Source organism: Mauremys mutica, chromosome 19 (assembly GCF_020497125.1).
Source record: "Mauremys mutica isolate MM-2020 ecotype Southern chromosome 19, ASM2049712v1, whole genome shotgun sequence".
In the NCBI taxonomy this organism is placed as follows: domain Eukaryota; kingdom Metazoa; phylum Chordata; order Testudines; family Geoemydidae; genus Mauremys; species Mauremys mutica.
The window spans coordinates 11191568-11214750 of NC_059090.1; the positions used below are offsets into that span (position 1 = coordinate 11191568).

The following is a 23183-nucleotide window of genomic DNA, read 5'->3' on the forward strand; positions in this document are numbered from 1 at the left end:
ATAAAGTTCAGAACTTATTTCATATAAGAGGGTGAGTCCCCTAGTGGTGGTGACACAGGACTAGGAACCTGCTTTACTAGATTTCTCTAGCCCCACTTACCCACCTGGGTGCAATATCTACCAAACAGCAGTGTTATGACACTGAATTTATTTGTAAAACATGTTGAGATCATCAGGTCAGAGGTACCATGTATGTGCAGATTGGTACCTGGTCACTTTAATCAAAGCACAGTTTGATTTAGTCAAGGGGCTGTATGCACAATTTTCAATCCATAGAACCACAAAAAATGTTAGGTTTTACCTAACCAGAGAATGCAGGTCACTTGTTCCACCAAATGTTTGTGGTTCAATAGTATCCACGTCTTAACAAAGCATATTAGGGATTTTTCTTGGCTTTCAGGGACAAGACTTGTATGTGGAGATAGGGTAGCCTGTTGAAAGCTGCACTGCAGAGTTAGGCAGCATCTAATTTCAGTCTTGCTGCCAAAGCTGTTGCTCATTGTCCTACTGTACAAGATAACTGCAACAATAAGTATGAACAATATTAGTGACGACAGAAACTGCTTTCATAGCATCTTACTTCTGGAAGAACTGGCATGCAGCATTCACCATTTAAAAAAAAAATTGCCTCATAGAGTAATCAGAATGACATGTTGATTTCCCACTGGTGGTTATATCTGTCATCAGCTACTGGGAAAGACTAGTGCTGTAAATACACACACAATGTTGCCTGTGGACATATCCAGGGCACAAGTTAGACAAATAAACAGAAAAAATGTTCAGTTTGGCTTGAAACGCTAGTGAAAACCACTGGATGCAACATTCTTTCCTGGCAGTTAGTCATAAGGCAAAACTAGAGAATGTCCTCTGTGCCATTGTTAGTAAAGCAGACTGTGTGTCCCGAACACACATACCAATTTTTTCGAACAATTCAAAATGTTAGTTTTGCAGAGCAATAAATATAGATAGTTTAGGGGGATATCATTTTGATTTTGTATTTAAAAAAAATTCAAGAATTATTTTGGCTAGTAAGAATATTATGGTGCTCTTTGGTTGGATAGAAAACTTCCTCTCATGTGTGTTCTGCCCAGACAATATTCCCTTGTGCTTCTCGTGTGGTGGCACTAGAAATCTAAAAATAAAGCTGTTCAGTATATTTTTTTCACTTGCCAAGTTAAGGCCCCAATCTTGCAAATACTTTCTTCTATGCATAAGATTGTGTGTTAAATGCTTGCAGGACGGGGTCCATGTGAACTCTTTTAAATTAGTAAACAACATAAATGGTGAAAATTATGAACATTCTTTGTTTTTTATAATTGAAGGGGTTAGAAGTAAAATGGACCAGATAATTTGTTTGTTTGAAATATGATTTTGAGCCTGTGATCTTGTGCACATATTGCTTGTTTCATACATATGCCTTTTTAAAAAATGTTGATTTCATTGCTACAGTACAAGTTCTCTCTCCTCAATGGATATGATCAATAATTATAATTGCACTGTTTGTTGAGGAATAAAATGAGTATATTTAAGTATTTTTTATTTCCACTAACATGCTCCCTGCCTCCCTCTCCACCTAATTTAGAAAATTGGCTCCTGGCTTGCTTTCTGTCACCAACTTTCTTTTATAATAAAAGCAAGACTAAATTATTTTTGATAGTCAAAATTTATGACAATGCTCTAAATCTTCATGTTCTGTTCTAAAGATTTTTAATCTCATGAGCTAAAATCATTAATAATTCCGGTTCTGTCAAAGCCACTAAAATAATTCCTTCCCACTGCCCAGGTTCCTGAAGGACAAGTTCATACACTTAGGACAGTGATAGAGATTTATAATCATGCTTAGACATATTTTCCCATTATTATATATATATTCTGTATAGAATTTCAGTTACCATAATAAGCAGTACACATGTAACTCCTTCTATACCAAATTGTGATTGCGCACCTTAGAAAGTAAGACAGTTTTTGCATTGATAGTTAGACTCCAGTGGTAAAAGAAATATGTTTAGGACTACCACTTTTCCCCAAATATCCGTTGTTAACTCAGTAACCCAAGATGCATCTATTTTTGATTTTCAGTCAAAGAAGATTGGAATGTCAGAATCACAAAACTAAGGAAGCAAGTGGAAGAGATATTTAATCTGAAATTTGGTGAGTTAAACCTTAAATAAACTTTGTTGTAGTGTTAATCTGTTTTAAAACAATTTTCTGTACAAGGAGTATTGTGGTGCATAATAAATTAAAACAAATATTAAAAATGTGGCGTTTTATTCCCCACTCTTGCTAGTGGCTTGCTATGTGACATGGGGCAAATCATATCCATACTCTCTGTGCCTAGGTTTCTCTAAAAAGGGGATTAATTATATTTATGCAAATTCATAAAGGGCTTTCAGATCCTTAGGTGAAAGGAACTCATATAAAACCGTAGTAGATACTGTGGACCTAGAATGATAATTATTGCAAGATCCTATCTAGCAAGATCCGCAAAATCACTACATGCAGTGATTCCAAACTGGAATGATGGTGGGAAAGTTGTTTTAAACCCCTTCTTTCATCCTTTTCTGATTCTGATTAGGGGTGCTACTGCCACTATAACTAATAAAAATGCCAGCCTTACTAAGAACAATTGAAATAAAATGCCTCCCATCTGAGCTCATCACATCATCTTTATTTTCAGCCCAAGCCCTGGGGCTTTCAGAGGCGGTGAAGGTTCCCTACCCTGTGTTTGAATCGAATCCTGAGTACTTGTATGTGGAAGGTTTGCCAGAAGGAATCCCCTTCCGGAGTCCCACATGGTTTGGAATTCCACGCCTTGAAAGAATTGTCCGTGGAAGTGGCAAAATCAAATTTATTGTTAAAAAGTAAGTTTATCATTTGGTTTATTTTTAACTGCTGATTGCTAAAATTATATGAAGCTCTTCCTGGAGCTTTTGGGTTTTGGGTTTTTAAATGCTGCCTAATGTTTTTTATAGATAAAACAAAGTGAACGATTTTGGCACATTCACTTTTTCTGATAAAAGGCCATGCCTTCCTGATTAAATTTCACAAAATGGGGTGTATGTGCCTAATTGATGTGTCATGCAGTGAGTATCTAGGAAAGATAGTAGTTCTGCATCTTGAAGCATTTTCTCCCCTAGAGTAAATTCAAAATCTCCTTGCCTTTTGCAACTTTCTTATTACTTTACATTGACTCACCCATACTTCATGATCTAAAAGACTGTTGCAATGACTTTATATAAATTTGTCTGAATCCCAATAAATATGTAAATAATTCATTGTACTACTTTTTGTATCTCTAATTTATTAGACTGCATTCTGTAACATATTTTACATTTTTAGGCCAGAGCTTGTCACTTCTTATTTGCCTGCTGGATTGGCTAGTAAAGTAAACACTAAAGGTAAGTGGTTAAACATTCCATACTGCCCTCACCTCAGAGGCCCAGATTCTGCTTCCATTACCTGACTAACAGCTTAGTACTTGAAAACAGTGCGGGCTACTGATAGAGAGAGGTGCGACCTAACATGAGCAAGAGTGGTAGAATCTGGCCCAAAGAGTTTTCTGAAAAACACAAAACCTATATTCTTTTTTAAAACATTGGGAAATGTAACAAAAGTGACACATTAAAATCTGCTTAAGAGCACACCAATTAATTATACCATTCATTTATTTTATGATCTGGAGCAACACAAATCTGGAGGATGTAAAGGACATAAATTACAAAGCTCTTGCGTCACATTGATTTTACTGTTAACAGCATCATCTAGTATATAAATTGGATTTTTGTATTTAAAAAATAAGACATATTTCTTAGAGAAACTCTCAAGTCATTTACAAGATAAAGATCTTTATAAATATCAAAATGAATCAACTTTTTGGATTTAGATAATAAAAAGTACCAAAGATGTAAATTCCATTTAAAACCAGTGTGCCAAAGATATTACCTGTAGTGAATATTGAATGAGCGTCTGTCAGACCCACTTATTTCACAAGCAATAAATTCACTTTTTAAAGTATGTGATCTTACTTGCATTGTTTTGCTTTTATAAAGCATACCATTAAACAATACACATTATATGTCAGATTATTTTGTTTGTGGGATGTTTACAAATACTGTCTTTTGGGAGCTATACAGTATGTCCATTACTGAAGAGTAACAGTATTGTTGATTTGTAGCATTGAGTCCAAAGAGTTCAAAGAGAGCAAGAAGTCCTGCAAGCAATTCAAAGGTTCCAGAGATTGAGGTGACTGTTGAAGAAGGTAGGAAATCTTCCTTTAGGGAATATTCTTATAAAAGTAACTTGCAATAGTAACTGCAGAAGACCTTTCATTCACAGTACAATTATATTATTTTAAAAAATGGTCTCTAAGTTTTGCCCTATGTCAAAAACTTAATTTAACTTCATGATACCAGTTCTATTTTTCATTTCGGGTTAACATTATAAGTTATAGGAAGAACGATGGCTCTGTCAGAGATTATTTCACAACACATTTGGATCCTTCATTCCAAAGAGGGAAATGAGAACTTGTTTTAAGGCAAATAATACAGAAGGGTGACAGTGACTAAATGATGCTAAAGTATGTTATGTTTTAATTCCACAGTCCTTAAAGCACTTCTAAACAGCATTTTTGTTCCACGGTTGACTCAAAATTTAAGTTTTACTTAGTAATCAATTGCCATATTTCATCATTTTTGTTTCTCTCACAAGATGGTTACTGGTATGCTCTCTCTTGCTCTTAAATATTACACTATATAGATGTAGATATGTTTGTTCATTTCTGCAGGTCCTAATAAACCACAAACAACAGATGTTCGAACTAATTCTCAAACCAATGGATCCAATATGGGCTTCAAGCCACGAGGAAGAGAGTTTTCTTTTGGTAAATATTGTGGGTTTTAATCTGCCTTGATAGCCTTTTGTTAATTCTGATACTTTGTAAGTTTTTTAGATTTTATCATAGTAGTGTTGTTTTTTTTTAACAGATATATCTTAATTCTGCATTTGATGACTGAGTCAAGTGCTTTTTGAGTTTGCATGTGTTGGGATAGGTGATCATAGAAATGAGAAGATTAGGCTATGTGCAGCTCACAATAGTTATCGGAGAGCAGTTCTCTGACCATGGTTCCCTGCTTTTAGAAGACATATTTTGGGCAGAGTCACGTGTAGGAATTTTAATTTTTCCTCCCTATTGTGGGTTGGCCCTGTGTAGGGTTATCAACATGATAGTCACAAAATGTAAAACAAAAGAAGGTTCTTTTTGCTCAGTAGAAGTTTAGAATGGAGTTAAAAGGATTAATATGGATTTGTGATAAAAATCTATCCTTTCATGAAACTAGTATAATTGAGATCACATTTCTCAAGGAAATAGCATGTCTGTCTGGCCTTTTCAAAGCTTTGGGTGCTGGCTCAGATTATTCTGTGCGCCTCTGAGGACTGTCATATATCACTGTTGAATTCATTACAGTTGAGTCTTTGGTTTATTCATTAGCTGAGATCTTTTGAAAAGCTTCAAGGAGAAGAGTCTCAATAGTGGGTATGAGTTAGGATTAGAGGGAATGGTTCAATGCTGTTTAGTGTGTAATAGCCATTTTGTTCATTTTTGACTTCATATTAATCAGTAAACAATTGTTGTAAATATTTTTTTTTATATACATACACAATTCCTAGACAGATTTTTTGCTCAATACAAATATACAAATGCTGATTTAACTCTTCTGATTTCCTGACAGAGGCTTGGAATGCCAAAATTACTGACCTAAAACAAAAAGTTGAAAATCTTTTTAATGAAAAATGTGGTAAGCATGTCAACCTTTTTTTAAAACGTACCTTTTAGAGCAGGGGTGGGCAAACTACGGCCCGCGGGCCACATCCGGCCCGCGGGACTGTCCTGCCCGGCCCCCGAGCTCCTGACCCAGCCCGCCCGCGCTGCACGGAGACACGGGAAATCGCAGCGCCTGTCCCGGGCGCAGCGGCCCCGATCGGGACCTGGGCAGCTCGCAGGGCTCGCGAGAAGCAGGACACCCCCCCGCCGCCGCTGGCTGGGCCCCCCGGCTCTGCAATCAGAGATGCAGCGCTCGGCTGCTCCTCTGCCCTAAAATCCAGCCTCCCTCCCGGCACGGGCTTGTCCCTCCTCCGCACACAAAGGCTGGTGCGGGAGGCAAAGTCTCGGGAAAGGGTGGGGCCGGGGAGGCCGCAGGAGCAGGGGGCAGCGAGATCCCACCCGGGGCCGGGAGAGCCCCGCAAAGGAGGCACAGACACCGCCCCCCCTGCAGCTGCCATAAGCGCCAGTGAACAAACCGGAGCGCTCCCCCCTTGGTGTGGGACACACTCACTGCCGGCCCGAGCCGCTTCCTCCTTCCTCCGCTGCACTCAGGGGCGGGAGGTTTCGGGTTACAGTGCCCCGGACCCACCACAGCTGCCGCCAAGCGAGAGGCCCGGAGCAACTGCCCGACCCTCCTCCCTCCATCCCTCCTCCTAACCTTCTCCTTCTAGCCCCCTTTCCATATCTCCTCCTAATCTCCACCATCCATTTCCCTTTCACATTTTTTCCATCCAGCCTCCTGTCAGGGGATGGGGAACTGGGGGGGGGGAGGGTTGGATAAGCATGGGAGTCCCAGGTGGCCTGTCAGGGGGCGGGGGTGTGGATAAGGGTTGGGGGGTAGTCAGGGGACTAGGAGAAGGGGGGTTGAATAGGGGGTGGGGTTTTGGGGGGCAGTTAGGGGTGGGGGTCCTGGGAGGGAGTGGTTAGGGGACAAGGAGCACCGGGGGTTGGATGGGTCAGGGGTCCTGAGGGGGCAGTCAGGAGGCGGGAAGTGAGAGGGGGTGGATGGGGGCAGGGGTCAAGCTGTTTGGGGAGGCACAGCCTTTGCTACCCGGCCCTCCATACAGTTTTGCAACCCCAATGTGGCCCTCAGGTCAAAAAGTTTGCCCACCCCTGTTTTAGAGCTTGATGAGATTACTTATTTAGGCATGTATGTTGTGTCTGATGGTGCTGTTCATACACAGATTCTGAAAGACTCTAGTAGCCTTTCAAACTCTGGGCCCTGTTATCTCCCCTGAGCTTGATTTTCATATGGCAGATTGAAAATTCCAAACTATCGGATTACCCCTAAGTTTTCCATGTAAGGCTGGAAATGGAGTAGTGCAGGGGTTTGGCTTAAAAAATCCACAGATGTCCTGTGGTCCACCAGAGACCCATTAGTTCCATATTGCCATGTACCTCCTTGTGTCTCAGCCGGACAACATGGCTGCAAGAGGAGCTGTGCTGTTAGGGACTCAGACAGTCTCTCAGGAAGAGGTGCTTGCTTGCTTGATTTACTGCAGAGTTGAGATTTTCCCATTGTGTGTATGTGGAAGGTATCAGAGGAGCATGCTGGAAACTTAACTCCCTTCTTCAGGATAAAATACTATTTTTGTAATTTACATGCTCTCTTTCATTTCAGGGGAAGCTCTGGGGCTTAAAGATCCTGTCAAGGTCCCATTTGCGTTATTCGAATCCTACCCAGAGGATTTCTATGTGGAAGGACTACCTGAGGGGGTGCCATTCCGCCGACCATCTACTTTTGGCATTCCAAGATTGGAGAAGATCCTGCGAAACAAATCTAAGATAAAATTTATCATAAAAAAGTAAGAGAACTGTGTGTGTCAATGGAAATGACCTGCAAAGCTTAAAAAACAAAGTTAAGCCCTGAAAAGTGCTAGATTCCTCCACTAACCACACTAGTATATATACGGAAATGTCTAGCAAACCAGGAAATGCCAGAGGATTTTTCAGATCTGGGGAAGGATATGTTAACCTTTTTCTATGCTGAATGCTCCTCAAAGCCTGCTTAATGGGGAGCAGCACACGGTTCTGGGCGTATTTCGATTTTAATGTTGAGTTTGCATTTCCCCTTTAGTGGGAGCTGCAGGCTTTGTAGTTACGTCATTTGTACCTAAAAGGTCACCAACACTACAGCAAGGAGTAAGGATGTTAAATCAGACGTCTGATGAATGACAAAAACTCTGATTTTCAGAATTTTGTCAAGTGTCCGTCGTGCAACATGGTGGTGCCGACCCCTGATCTTTAGAGTAAAAACATTAAGATATTAGGGATTTGACAGCTGTACTGTGGTGACGGTAGAAAACCAAAATGATCAGTCATCTTGTTAACTTTGTGTAACAACCTGACTAGCATTATTGTATTAACTTTGCTCTCCCTCTCCTCACCACTCAGTTTTGACAGCTAGTATTTCTTTTGCTGTTGGATGGAAATGATGGATTGAGTGTAATTTTACTGTTCTATATGAAATGTTCAAATCTGTTCATCTGCAGGCCTGAGATGTTCGAGGCAGCGATTAAGGAAAGCTCTGCTAAAAGTCCCCAGAGTAAGTTTTATGACAGCTAAGGAGTTTGGATGGGGAATCTGTTTTGGGCTGCTTTTAAAGATTATAACACTTCAGGAATGTTGCCCAGTGTAAAACAATTCCTGAAAACTTTCCAGTGAATATACCGTGAAGTCTTATCCAAGTAGAAATCAAGACACAGCCTTAACTATGGTGCCACTGATACACCTCTATAATGAAGATATGTCCCTACTCTGAGGAGCTGTAAAGCTGTTACATTTTCTTGACTTCTATCTAGTTCCTCAACTCAGCATTTCAGCTTCAGTAATGGCTTTCTTGTTTATCAATCAGCTTTGTATAATCTAGCACACTTAAGGTCTCAGATCCCTTTGCACTGACTGCTACAGTACCTCCTTTAACGCAGTAGAAGGCTGTGGCTCAGCTAAAGCTTTACAGTGCTGGAGTGCGTGTGTACACACGCGCGCGCGCATACACACACGATGTGAGGAGCCCCTTTGCCCCGACTCCAACTTGTAATGCCGCTTTGACAAGGGAGCAAAGTGGAAGGAGCTGTAAAAGTCCCTGTGTCAATCAGATGAAAAGGATTGAGGTACTGGTTAATGGCTCGTACTGTACTCCCAAACTGTGACATAAAGCAGGGATTCCATAGAAGAAGTCAGGTTTCTGGGGGGCATTCATTGGACCTGATGCTACTCTCAGTGGTTTAAATCCAAGGTTACTCCATTGAAGTTAGTGACGTTACACCAGTGTAAAGGTAGTGTCAGTGAGAGCAGGAAACATATTGGACCAGATCCTCAGTTGTTGTAGGCATAGCTCCATTAAAGACAGCTATGAAAGATTTCTTATGTGGGCGAGAATTTAATATTCCACTATTCGTTCTTTTGATCAATATGTTTTACTACTGTTACTAGAAGTTGAGTGCTCTAGTTTATTGCTTTGACCAAAACATGAAAACATCCACACATTCTTTTTAAAAAATAAAATATCATTGGAAAACCTGCTAGGCAAACAAAAAGAGGCCCTTGTAACATAAATTAACCCTTTCTCTTGATTTTGGTAGTTTGTAAGAAATAGCTGAAGGGTAAACTTTCAGAAGTGAAGTCCCATTTTCAGTAATGACTTAAGCACTTCGGAGCCTGTGTCATTGACAGTCAAGGGACTTAGGCATTTAGACTAAGTCCGTTTGGAAATTTCGCTTTATATATATATATATATATTTTATATATGCTAGAAAGGTATTAGCCCATCTTCAGCCATTTTGCTCATACTTTAAATTCCTGTTTCGATTTAAGGAAAAACCAGTTCATCCAATACATCAAATACAACAAGCACCACAACAAAGCCAGTGGTGAACACAGCCGCAGGGGTTGAAGATCTTAACATCATTCAAGTGACTATACCAGGTAGGTGGGTGTTCTGATTTTACTGCTGCTTACTGTTTATAGCTCTCATTCTTCATGGCAGGAGCTCTTTGCTTAATGTTCTCACCTGCCCCCCATCCTGATTTGCCCTTTGACCCATCCTGTCTTATATATAGTATAGCCTACAAAGAGTATCACTTAATAGCCTCTCTTAAGTGGCCTTTGTCTGCACTGTTGTCACACTGATGGTTTTTTAAACTTTTTATGATTGTGTACTACTTGGTGAAATCTGCAGAAAAATGAATCTCCGTTCAGTTCCCATTTGCAGGTGATCACATCTGCACCACCCCCACCCCATCATATGCTAAATTAAGCATTAATTTGCCGCCTTGTTGGCAGTCTCAGTAGACACAATTAGGATTAAATGATCATGGAGATTCTCTTCCCCAGAAGTGGTCACTTTAGCTCAGGGATAAATTACACTGGTTAGGCAGTGTGAGGAGGCTTGCATTGTGGCTAAATAGAGGATTTCAGTCCCCAGTCTTACACTGTCACCACATTTACTTAAATCATGATTTGTAAATAATGGGTTTATTCAATAAATTTTCTCCTTTAATAAATCTAACATTGTAAATATTTTGAAATCATTTTCAGGCTTGTTTAAAACTGCTACTTTTTATAGTTCGCATATTTACAAAATCCTCCATTACTGCGATAACCAAAAAAACAGTGAAAAGGCCTATTTTTGTTCTGATTACTAGGTGCTTAATAAAGCAAATATCTATTCTTGTTTTAAATAAGCACTTGTGCAGTCAGTACTGCACTAGTTTAAGAAGAATAACCCCTCTAAATCCTGACACTAACAATTTCTTTCAGATGATGAAAGTGAAAGATTATCAAAAGTAGAAAAGGCTCGACAACTGAGAGAACAAGTAAATGACCTCTTCAGCAGGAAGTTTGGTAATTGCTTTTATTTCTGATTTGAAATAGCTTTCAAAGTAACCACTGATTTACATTTTGGTTTTAAATAAGTATAACCTTTACAGTTGACGTTTTTACACTGTATATATAACCAATGTGTAATTTTTTAATCTGTAATTATATGCGCCAGCTTCCACAGAAATCTAGTTTGAGGGCTAAATTGTTTTGTTTTTTTAAACCGAGAAATCCCTGTGATTTTAGATTAATAAATATTTTACGTGTAAACCCAGAATTTGCTTAAAGCTACACAGTCCTGATCAGTTAACACCTTAAAATGTTAAAGCTTGAAAGTTTTTGAAGTCTTATTTACCCTTTCACTGTTCAGTTTTTCTTTACTTTTTATACTGTGTTCAGCTTGGACGATGAAATCAGCTTCCTTAGTTTCTTTTTGTTGGTCCTTGACTAGCAATGGGCTGTGTTGCTTTAATTGTGAGAGGACACACTTCTTCCTTTCATGAAAATGTTTGAGTATTCTTTTCTATAATTAATTTTTATAAAACCTAAATTTTAGTCCTTTATATATAGAACTGTGATACTTGGATATTAGTGACTCTCACGAACCGTAATCTTCATGAGTGCAGCTTGGAACACAGTTCATTTGAAAATTACCCTGTGTAATGTTTTAAATGGCAAGTGCATTTTAAGGTTATAGCACTTGAGATTATTTTAAATGCTCGTTTTCACATCACTTGATTTTCTTACTGCCCTGAGTATTTGTAAACTGAGATTTGTAGACTTGGGTCACAGTTCAAATCACAACGTCTCTTATTTAGGTGAAGCAATCGGTATGAATTTCCCTGTGAAAGTCCCGTACAGAAAAATCACCATAAACCCTGGCTGTGTGGTGGTGGATGGAATGCCTCCTGGAGTGGCATTTAAAGCTCCCAGTTATCTGGAAATCAGCTCCATGAGAAGGATTTTGGAATCAGCAGAGTTTATCAAATTTACTGTCATTCGGTATGTGACTGTTGTTTTACTGTCATTGGTTATATAATGTAACCATGATTATCCAGATGTCATGAGAATAGCCAATACTTTTGGAAAAATCAGTGTTTCAAAAAATTGAGGAAATCTTCAACATAATAATGTGGGGAGGTATCGACTCTGTTTTGAATAACAAGCAATTGAGATTATTTTAAATTCAAATAATTGAGGGTGCACAGCATTAACATGAAAATTCTTGGGAGGAGGTATACATAGGAACATTGATTACATTGACTTGTAAGTGATTTCTAGCACACCAGTTGAAAACTGCTCCTATGGTACAGCATATCACGATACAAACAGTTATGGACTTTGCTGTCAAGGCTGTTAGATTGCGAGTTCTTTCCTTTGCACAACAGAATTTCTAGGTCCACAAGCTTGTTTGCTCTTAACAGTAAATTGTGTATCTGTAGTATTTTAAATTTCCAGATCAGCATGGCTATGTTTTAAAAGTCGTGAGTACATGATTGGATTCCTGAAGTTTAAGATTTTCAGTTTACTGTTTTGCCTAACATTCTTGAGAATGTATCCCTCTTAAAATCAGTTCAGGTACTGTCTTTTGATAAAATATGATTATTATCCTGGAAGTTAGTTTAATCAAGTAATAAATGGTTTTGTTTATACAGTGGAATAAATGAGATTTTGGAATCTATACAGATGATGAATCAAGAAAGTGAAAACATAAACACTTAGATTTTATTCTGGTTTACAAGGGATCAAATCCAGCAGTTCTGTTAGCTAGCAAGGAGTTTCTAAGAAGTCAATTTAGAGAGGTCCAAATTTTACAGCTCTTAATCAAGATTGATTTTGAGCTTGAGTCTTGATCGGTATAAAAACATGCAGTATTTGGCCCCAAGTGAAGATTTGATTCTCTTAGCAACTGTTTGAAGGAAGGACTTGCACCTTCGTATCGATGTAAAATTGACACAGTCTACTGGATAAACCACTCTGCTCCAGGCGGAACTATGCTAGTATATTGCAGTCCCTCCTTTTACTTTGTGCTCTGTTATGAATCCTCAGGTGAGGCCCTCCATAAGAGGGAAAGATTTACAATAAAAGTGATCTTAGAAACATTAAGTATTCTTTTTTTTTTTTCCACGCAGACCGTTTCCAGGACTTGTGATTAACAACCGTAAGTATTCCATTTTTTGTCACTTTCAGTTCTACTCATATATTACTCCACAGGGCATGCTAGATGATTGTAGCATTATCCAAGGGTGGCAGAAGGTCCAAATCATTAACTGCTAAATATGGACAACTTATTTCATTAGTACTTAGTCAGGAAATCTAAAGATGCTTGGTTTATTTATAGGAGGGCCTGACTTACAAAATCACATGAGCTCAGTGCTAGCTTAGAACTTGCGCGGTTCATCCTGCAGGATCCCAGAGCATGTTAGAAACATGATGAAGTCAGTCAGACTCATACAAGATTCTCTTCACCTCAGGTGTGGCTGCATTTCAATAGCAGTTGACATGCAGGAGCTTTTCAATAGCCACACAAAGGCATTGGAGTGAAAAATTACGTGTTCAGCTGAGAATTTAGGGAGACAGAATGTAATTATCCAATTAGGACTTTGGCCAGGTCACCCAAATATTGTGAAAAATGCTCAGGTATTTTCAGTTATCTAAAATAGTCATGACCTTGGTTTTAAGCCTCATTTGAAAAACAGTACCTCTGGTAGACTCATAGACTTTAAGGTCAGAAGGGACAATTATGATCATCTAGTCTGACCTCCTGCACAATGCAGGCCACAGAATCTCACCCATCCACTTCAATAACAAACCCCTAACCTATGTCTGAGTTATTGAAGTCCTCAAATTGTGGTTTGAAGACCTCAAGCTGCAGAGAATCCTCCAGCAAGTGACCCGTGCCCCATGCTGCAGAGGAAGGCGAAAAACCTCCAGGACCTCTGCCAATCTGCCCTGGAGGAAAATTCCTTCCCGACCCCAAATATGGTGATCAGTTAAACCCTGAGCATGTGGGCAAGACTCACCAGCCAGCACCCAGGAAAGAATTCTCTGTAGTAACTCAGATCCCATCCCATCTAACATCCCATCACAGACCACTAGGCATACTTACCTGCTGATAATCAAAGATCAGTCGCCAAATTAATTGCCAGAATTAGGCTATCCCATCATACTATCCCCTCCATAAACTTATCAAGCTTAATCTTAAAGCCAGTTATGTCTTTTGCCCCCACTATTCCCCTTGGAAGGCTGTTCCAGAACTTCACTCCTCTAATGGTTAGAAACCTTCGTCTAATTTCAAGGCTAAACTTCCTAGTGTCCAGTTTATATCCATTTGTTCTTGTGTCCACATTGGTACTAAGCTTAAATAATTCCTCTCCCTCTCTAATATTTATCCCTCTGATATATTTATAAAGAGCAATCATATCCCCCCTCAACCTTCTTTAGCTTAGGCTAAACAAGCCAAGCTCTTTGAGTTTCCTTTCATAAGACAGGTTTTCCATTCCTCGGATCATGCATCCCCAATTTATAACTAAAATTCTTGTTATTAATCCCTAAATGCATGACCTTTCGCTTTTCACTATTAAATTTCATCCTATTACTATTTCTCCAGTTTACAAGGTCATCCAGATCTTCCTGTAGGATATCCCGGTCCTTCTCTGTGTTAGCAATACCTCCCAGCTTTGTGTCATCTGCAGACTTTATTAGTACATTCCCACTTTTTGTGCCAAGGTCAGTAATAAAAAGATTAAATAAGATTGGTCCCAAAACCGATCTCTAAGGAACTCCACTAATAACATCTTTCCAGCCTGACAGTTCACCTTTCAGTATGACCCGTTGTAGTCTCTCCTTTAACCAGTTCCTTATCCACCTTTCAGTTTCATATTGATCTCCATCTTTTCCAATTTAACTAATAATTCCCCATGTGGAACCATATCAAATGCCTTACTGAAATCGAGGTAAATTAGATCCACTGCGTTTCCTTTGTCTAAAAATATCTGTTACCTTCTCAAAGAAGGAGATCAGGTTGGTTTGGCACGATCTACCTTTTGTAAAACCATGTTGTATTTTGTCCCAATTACCATTGACCTCGATGTCCTTAACTACTTTCTCCTTCAGATTTTTTTCCAAGACCTTACATACTACAGATGTCAAACTAACAGGCCTATAGTTACTCGGATCACTTTTTTCCCCTTTCTTAAAAATAGGAACTATGTTACCAATTCTCCAGTCGTACGGTACAACCCCTGAGTTTACTGATTCATTAAAAATTCTTGCTAATGGGCTTGCAATTTCATGTGCCAGTTCCTTTAATATTCTTGGATGAAGCTTATCTGGGCCCTCCGATTTCATCCCATTAAGCTGTTTGAGTTTGGATTCTACCTCGGATGTGGTAATATCTACCTCCATATCCTCATTCCCATTTGTCCTCCTACCATTATCCCTAAGCTCCTCATTAAAGACTGAGGCAAAGTATTTGTTTAGATATTGGGCCATGCCTAGATTATCCTTACCCTCCACTCCATCCTCAGTGTTTAGCAGTCTCACTACTTCTTTATTTGTTTTCTTCTTATTTATATGGTTATAGAACCTTTTACTGGTAACACAGCATCCCTTAGAATCATAGAATATCAAGGTTGGAAGGGACCTCAGGAGATCATCTAGTCTAACCCCCTGCTCAAAGCAGGACCAATTCCCAACTAAATCATCCCAGCCAGGGCTTTGTCAAGCCTGACCTTAAAAACCTCTAAGGAAGGAGATTCCACCACCTCCTTAGGGAACCCATTCCAGTGATTCACCACCCTCCTAGTGAATTTTTTTTTCCTAATATCCAACCTAAATCTCCCCCACTGCAACTTGAGACCATTACTTCTTGTTCTGTCATCTGGAACCACTGAGAACAGTCTAGATCCCTTGTCAGGCACTGAGCCATTGGCAAACCCCTACCACCATTACTTTAATCTTACCTGGATTGAGCCTCAGCCAGCCAGCTCTCATCCATTGCCCAGTCTCCCCTTTACACTGGGTAAGATGCTCAACTGCATCAGCTGGAAGTGGCGGTGTGCTCTACTGACTAGAGTGCCTTCAGGATCTTCTCATTGACTCTCCCATTGGCCCCATATAGCCTGTGTCACCATCTGCAAGAGCCCTCCATTCAGAAGAGCAATTCCTGCCAGGGGTTCCGGAGAAATGTCTGAGGGGCAGAAAGGACCCACTTAAGAGCAACCCTGTCCACTGCTACATATAACTGCAGGAGTCAATAGCATAACACATCATTGGTAATTGAGAGCAGCTGAGAGACACTTGATTTTCTTCCACCACTGGAAGGATATTGATAATAGGATCAAGTCCTATTTCGTTCCCATACAAATGTCTGCCATCAGGTCCTCAATGGTCAAGGCAATCTGAGGTGTCTAGATTCAGAGAGAATTGTCTGTTGCTTCAATAATATTAGTGGTCTTGCCATTCGTTTTATACTATCCTTTGAAAACCAGTCTTGTTTAGCATTATAAAGAGTGATGTTAGCGCAGGGGATTATAACGAATCTTTAGGTTCTGAGGGAAGAGAAGTGGAAAACACTTGTATTGAGTAGAAGAGGGTATATTATTCAATTACTATGAATATAACTTGTTTATGGAACAGGTTCACAGGGTTGAACGTACAATAAAATATAAATGCTATTTAACTGTTTGAGGGGCCTTTTTAAATCTAATCAATTGACCATATTTATTCTCTCAGAGTTGATGGAGAAAACTGAATCCGAAACACCAGCCAAGGCACCAACACCAGCTCCGGCTCCGGCTCCAGCTCCGGCTCCGGCACCAGCACCAGTAGTACAAGGTGAATATAGAGGTGTAATAAATTTCTTTTTGAAGGGTGATAGGAGTCAGATTATAGGGCTTGCTAACTAATGAAATTGTTGCCCGATGATACGCTGTATTCAAGGCATGCAAAGGCTGATGATGATGATATTCCAGATTTTACTTTGAAAGAGTGTACGCGCTGGTAATTAAGGATTTTAAAATCTGAGTAGGAAGAAACATTGCTCCCTTTTTAATTTTGGGTTTTTTGTTAGTTCTCTGACTTTGATTTTTTTTTTTTTAATGTCACCAGTAAGCAGGAAGAATGAGAGGCAGCATAAAAAGCCCTTCCTTCCTTCTGTGTTTGTGTTTAGTTCAAAAGTCTGAGCATACTTTGGTCAGATCTTAGTTTAACCAAACCGATTAGACCATTACTTTCAAGGAACAAATGTGGGTGCAATACGTTAGGATGAAGGCAGTGAGATCTCTCTTTATCCTGTCCCTATAGTCACCGTTCATATCTTCTGCAGCACAGTAATTGCTTGTGTATCTGCAATGCTGTTCATATATCTAAATCTTCACAAAGAATTTAGCAGAGTTAATTGTATTTACACTACTGAGTGATTAACTAGTTGTAGGTAAGCAATATTCCTTTTGGCTTTAAGTGAATTTGAAGTTTCGAATACATTTTTGATGTCCATTTTGAAAAACTGGTGTCCCAAATTATGTCTTTGAATAGAATAGACTTCTCCACATAGTGGGATTAGACCATAATTGTTGAGAAGTGAGATCCTAGACGAAGAAACAGGGCCAGCTAATAAACTCTCTGACTTCTAAGGGGCAACTCACCACTACTGCAGGAGCTGTAATTACAGAGGAAAATGCTGACTCCTCTATTATATTTGCAAGCCAGAGCTACAGCAGGGGTCAGCAGCCTTTCAGAAGTGGGGTGCCAAGTCTTCATTTATTCACTCTGACTTAAGGTTTTGCGTGCCGGTAATACGTGTTAACATTTTTAGAAGGTCTCCTTCTATAAGTCTGTAATATATAACTAAACTATTGTTGTATGTAAAGTAAATAAGGTTTTTAAAATGTTTAAGAAGCTTCATTTAAAATTAAATTAAAATGCAGAGCCCCCCAGACCGGTGGCCAGGACCCGGGCAGTGTGAGTGCCACTGAAAATCAGCTCGAGTGCCGCCTTCGGCCCCTGCGCCATAGGTTGCCTACCCCTGAGCTACAGGAATGGCAACTAGTGAGAACTGCTTACAGTCAAGCATATCTAAGAGCCCATAAACACTTAATTACATTGGTTAAAAAAAATCCTGAAGCTTTGCCAGCACTTGATTATATGGAAAAGACAGACAATTTATACACTGGGTAGATAAAAATTGATTTAAAAATGGATTTTTTAATCATTTAAATTTTAATATTTTTCTTTTTAAAAATCTGTGTAAAATGAAATCTGAATTTAATACATATAAGGCCTGAACTACTTGTAATCTCAGACAATTAAATAAAAATAAATATGCTGAATCCATGAGTCTTTATCAAAAGCTTTGAGTTAAAGGCTGCTTTTCTGTATAAAGAAAGGTGCTTTCCCCCTACTTCTAACTTTTGAGGTCAAGCTTATTGGCACAGTAGGGTGGTCTAAGTAACTTAGGAGTCTGATTTATTTTCAAGAGACTTAGTTAAGTTCCAGTCACTTTCGCTTAGGCATATGTTAAAACTTTCCCAGGCTGACTTGAAATAATTGGTTTAATTCACTGTTTGCAGTTAATCCCTCTGTTTAATCAACATTTAGTTGTAAATTTGAAACATGTTTTGGAAACAAAAGGATCTTTCAGTTTTGTTTAAAAAGAATAAATTTTTATGCTGTTCCGTGTATTGAAATTCCACTTACGGTCCTAATGCAGCTTGATAACAATCATGAGCAATCATGAGCAAAACATTAATTATCTGATAAATATGCAATTTGTCATTCACTTTTTTCTAACATAATAAAACTTTATTATGTCAGAAAAAAGTGAATGACAAATTGCTTATTTATTAGGTAATTAATGTTTTTCTCATGATTGTTATCAAGCTGCATTAGGACCGCAAGTGGAATTTAACAAGAATCTGAAAATTATGCTATATAATTGCTTAAATAAAAGTATATAGTTATAGTGTATCCCTGTAGATACACTAGATTTGGTACGTTTTTGCTAAAAGTTCTATTTAGCTGTAAATTAACATGTTTTAATGGTTATATCAACCAATCAGAATGCACCTTTCTTTAGTACAGATGGAAAAGTTGATTAAAATCAGTGATTAAAATCAAGTCTTTCCACTTGCTGATTTAAATCAATCCACCCTGCTTATACACTTTCTAATAGAAAACCCTGCTTAGAAACTACTTTAAAGAGGTCCCTTCTTCCCACATGTAAGATGACATAACTATGACCCTGAAGCTGTTGTTTTGTTGATGTTAAGGTATATATTTAGTTAGTTTTAATATTAGACCAAGCTCTGTGTTCTCCATTCATGCACCCTTAGGCACACCATTGCATAATGAGTTTTTTACAATCCATTAAGACTCATGCATATGTACAGAGCAGTGAATCTCACTTAATACTCTGAAGGGAAGTGGTGATGGCTTTTCTCATTTAAAAAGGGACATCAGATTTTACTTTGTAATTATCTTCAGCAGGTCACAGTTGTATCTTGGACACAATATTTGAAACTGATCATAGGAGAGAATATTCACTAACTTTCCCAAGGGCACTTGCTATAATATTTATCTTATGCACATTGTTTAAACTACATGTTTATTAATTTTATTATATATTTTTATCATTTAAGAGCCAGCTGAACCAAGCCAAATAGAAGTATCTGTAGAAGGTAAGTGAAGTTGTCAGCTATTATAAAAACTATGTATTTTTGGTGATTTTTTAATAAGGTTGCATCACTTCTAATAAAATTAAAAAGACAAAGTGGTTTTTAATCAAAACACAAGTAATTCTCTTTTGTTTCCCTTCCTGGTTCTGCATGAAGTGTTGGTTTGCATGATAATCAGACAGTCACTATATGATATTTACTCTGCAGTAAAAATTTATTACTCAGACTGTTTTACAATGAAGTTTATGAACTGTTGTTCTTAATAAGTCATGACTTTATGTAGCTGTGCATTTGAGTGATGGCTTATGTCCTAAATGATTTCTGTCTTTATTCAAAGCAGTTTTTCCCATGATTGCCATCACCAGAGAAAAAATAATTTCCATAGAATTGCACCATTTTGAGTGCCTTTTTGCTATTTGATCATTTTCATTATTTGAATTTTAAAAGATACATGGATGTTTTCTTAATATTCAGTCAGCAGTTATCAACTTTTCCAGTGCAATACTGTCATTAATGTTAATGAAACTTTGGTCGAAAAGATTCTTGTTTCTTTTTCAACAGATGTAGCAGAAACGGAAGAAAGTTCTCAAATAAAACAGGAGCCAGATCCAACGTGGTAGACCTTATCAATATTAGGGTAAAATAATTTAGTATCTGTCAAAATTAATAGTTATTAGGGAATAGTATTTTTACACCCTTTGTAGGGAATGCTCATCATATGGCTAAGGCACAAGGCTGGATTTCAGGAGATTAGAGCTTTATTACTGGCTCTGTCATTGCCTTGGTCTGCGACTTTATGCAAGTCACTTTGTCTGTCTGTAGCTCACCCAGGTAGTATGCAGCTTAATTAATTAAAGCTTGTGAAGCATTCAGATACTAGTTTGATAAGGCCATAGTAGTACCTATAAATAAAAATGGATTATGATTACATGCCTAAGGAGCTCTAAGACTTAATTCATTAATGTTTGTAAAGAGTTTTGACATGCTTGGGTGCAAAGGATATTATTGTTGTTGGTATAGCCTATATACTTGAAAATTGTAATTAAGCATGGTATTTCTTCCTTTTAATATTGCCTGAATTTGAGAAACACATGGTGGAATAATTAGCTTTGATTTAAAAAAAAAAAACAACAACATGAGATTGCTGTTCATTTTAAAAGTTTTGTTTCTTACTTTTTTAACCTCAGAACAATCTCAGTTCAAGTTTTGGGACAAACATTCAGGGTAAATCTTATTTTATTTAGTTTAACTATTTATCTAGTTTTTCCATTTCTCATTCTCATAACAAGATTCTGGTGGCAGTTGAAACTGTACTAGTTAGTGTTATGCCAACAAATAAAAATATGCAGAGTTATAATTTACTCTTTGGGTTTACTTTATAATAACCATTCAGGAATAAATATTAAATATTAAGAATTATTACATCTGCACTAGTTTTTTTGAAGTTTGAATTTATTAAAGCTCTGGACCAAGTTTTTTTTAGTTTTGAACTTTGATATTTTTGAGACACCTGTCAGCTTGATTGACCTAAAGATGGGTTGTATTTGTCTAGTACATTCGTGCTATGATCTCCCTTTCTACAAGTAAGAAAATGCTGTTGACTATATTCATCACAAAGTTGATAATTTGAAGTTGAATATCAATAAGAAATTTTCCATGTCTGAGATCTGTTAGTCTATCAAGTAGTATTTCAATGGTAGAAATTTCATCGTTTAAAATATTTAAGGTAGACCGGACAAAGCATTAGAAACTGTTGGGAATAATCCTTTATTTTCAGGAAGATGAACTTAACCTAACCGATGTAAAAAGGTCTGTTGTAAGTTCTGTTAACCAAATTCTACAGACTTCATTTGGTTTAAATTCCCATTGAAGCTTGTGGGAGTTTTGTCTGAGTAAGGGCTGCAGGATTTGGTCTCTAGTTCTGTGTCACTCTAGCTACATTACAATTGTACTCACCTAATGGATTCAATAGAGAATTTACATCAAGTGAAATGCCTGGGTAAAGCCCTGATTTAAGAGGGCACTCAAGCACATACTTAAGCCCATTCTTATTCATGAGAGCATGTGCTTGGGTACTTTCATGAATCATAGCCTAAATGAGGACTTGAAGAGATGTACACAAATGTCTCAAGTAGTTAGTATGTATAGTAGGATACGTAGCTGCAATGAAACTAACTTCACCTTTGTACTTTTTTCCTATCTAGTCAGAAGCATGCAGTCCGGAGAAGAGCTTGCTGGGACTGTCCTGAGCTGTGTAATATAATTGTATAAGAGAAGTACCTTCTATACAAACCCTTTTTGTACTTTTAGATAGAAATGTCTACTTTTTCAGCAGTTCTGTGAATTGACTTAAAGCAAAGAGTGACTGTAGATTTGGAAAGGTTGATTATATATTATAAGGATTAAATTTGAGGCAGCAATGCTGAAAAAATGACAAGGTTTAATTCAGATTTTAAGAAAATCAACAGGAATTTAGAGGCCGTCTACATTTCCCAGTAAAGTAGAATTGTACTGTGCCTGGATGCATCTCAGCTTTTGCGATGAAGAAAAATACCTACAGTAGTTCATTAATTTTCTGTTTTTGGGAAAAAAAATTAATGATTTTTGGTTTTTTCTCCTTAATGGCTGATTGGACAATACTATCTGTATATTTGAACTAATTTTTCCTATGATATCTATCTCAATTCATATGTTTTTCATAAATAAATAAAAGATGAACTCGTTCACCTGACCGTTAGTATGCATTAATAAAATGGACTATAAAATGGTCAGTATCTCAGTGTGTGGATGAGGAACAAATTTAAATTGAGCCCTTTTCTATTTTGTTCCATTATTTCAAAGTAAAGAGTGTATGTTTTATCAGGGCATCATACGGTTTATGTAAGAGAAGGGTCCAGTCTTGCAGTCCTAATGCAGGCAAAACTCCCATTGACTTATGTGAGAGTTTTACATGAGAATTGCTGGATGATGCCCTTTAATTCGTTTAGAACCAGTTATGGACACTTAAGCAACTAAGCTGCTGTAAGACCTAGTATGTTGAGAGTTAAGTTACCTGTAGTCCTTTCTGATTGCTCCCCACATCTTGTAAAAGACAAATGTAAGCGTTTTAAAATTTAATGAACCATAAGAGATGTAAAATGCTGGCTATGTGATAAGCTCTGTAGAGTAAATATGGAGTATTGTAAAAATTTCTTTTGGGGGATGACTGCATTATGCACAAATGGGTAAATCTTATTTCCAGGTTGCAGAAAGAAATAAATTTCTCATGGTTTTCACGACTACCCATGCAGTATAAATTGATGTATTTTGCAGCAAATTGTTTTAGCTATAATTTAAAAAAAAAAAGGTAAAATATGATTTAGCGTATTTATAAATTCTGATTAAATAAACACAATCTATTCATGCCTTTTTGACACACATCCAACTTTACAGGTCTCTTTTTATTGCATCTTTGAGGAAACTATTTTGAAGGATCTAGTTCAATTTGGTATGTATATGAACTTGGAATATATAGCAGAGGAAATATTTTAAAGTCACTGCCAAGGTCTTTTCAGAACCACATGGTTTCTGCAATTCTAAAGCCACAAGGTATGCTGCAGTCATGCTCCTCCAAGAGCTGTAGAATCATTAACCTGTGAGATTTTTCAGAAGTGCTCAGTGTGGGTCCAGCTGTTCCCAGTGAAATGAATGCAAGTTCTACCATTGACTTCAATGGGAGCAGCGTTAGGTTCATGCTGAGCCCCTTTGAAAAGACCACTCTACATTTCTAATTCTTGTAGTTGCAAAGAGAGCCTTCCAGATGTGAATCCAATTGAAATAGATGTATGTGCTGCCTTCCCGATTCTGTAGATGGACTGTAGTCAAAT

General features: G+C 37.9%; 1 protein-coding gene across 3 annotated transcripts in view; it reads left to right on the forward strand.

The window, feature by feature from the left end:
* Positions 1-22598, forward strand: part of GTF2I (general transcription factor IIi) — a 73117-nt gene extending 50519 nt beyond the window's left edge. For all 3 annotated transcript variants that reach the window (XM_044993819.1, XM_044993818.1, XM_044993820.1), the window contains 16 exons: positions 2080-2151; positions 2678-2861; positions 3340-3398; positions 4175-4258; positions 4784-4879; positions 5730-5795; positions 7443-7626; positions 8314-8366; positions 9638-9748; positions 10583-10666; positions 11461-11644; positions 12775-12803; positions 16379-16480; positions 19282-19320; positions 19879-19954; positions 21522-22598. In XM_044993819.1, coding sequence (XP_044849754.1) covers positions 2080-2151; positions 2678-2861; positions 3340-3398; positions 4175-4258; positions 4784-4879; positions 5730-5795; positions 7443-7626; positions 8314-8366; positions 9638-9748; positions 10583-10666; positions 11461-11644; positions 12775-12803; positions 16379-16480; positions 19282-19320; positions 19879-19937 — 1406 coding nt within the window. In that variant the 3' untranslated portion in view covers positions 19938-19954; positions 21522-22598. The remainder of the gene's footprint in view (positions 1-2079; positions 2152-2677; positions 2862-3339; positions 3399-4174; positions 4259-4783; positions 4880-5729; positions 5796-7442; positions 7627-8313; positions 8367-9637; positions 9749-10582; positions 10667-11460; positions 11645-12774; positions 12804-16378; positions 16481-19281; positions 19321-19878; positions 19955-21521) is intronic.
* The last annotated feature ends 585 nt before the right edge of the window (positions 22599-23183 follow it).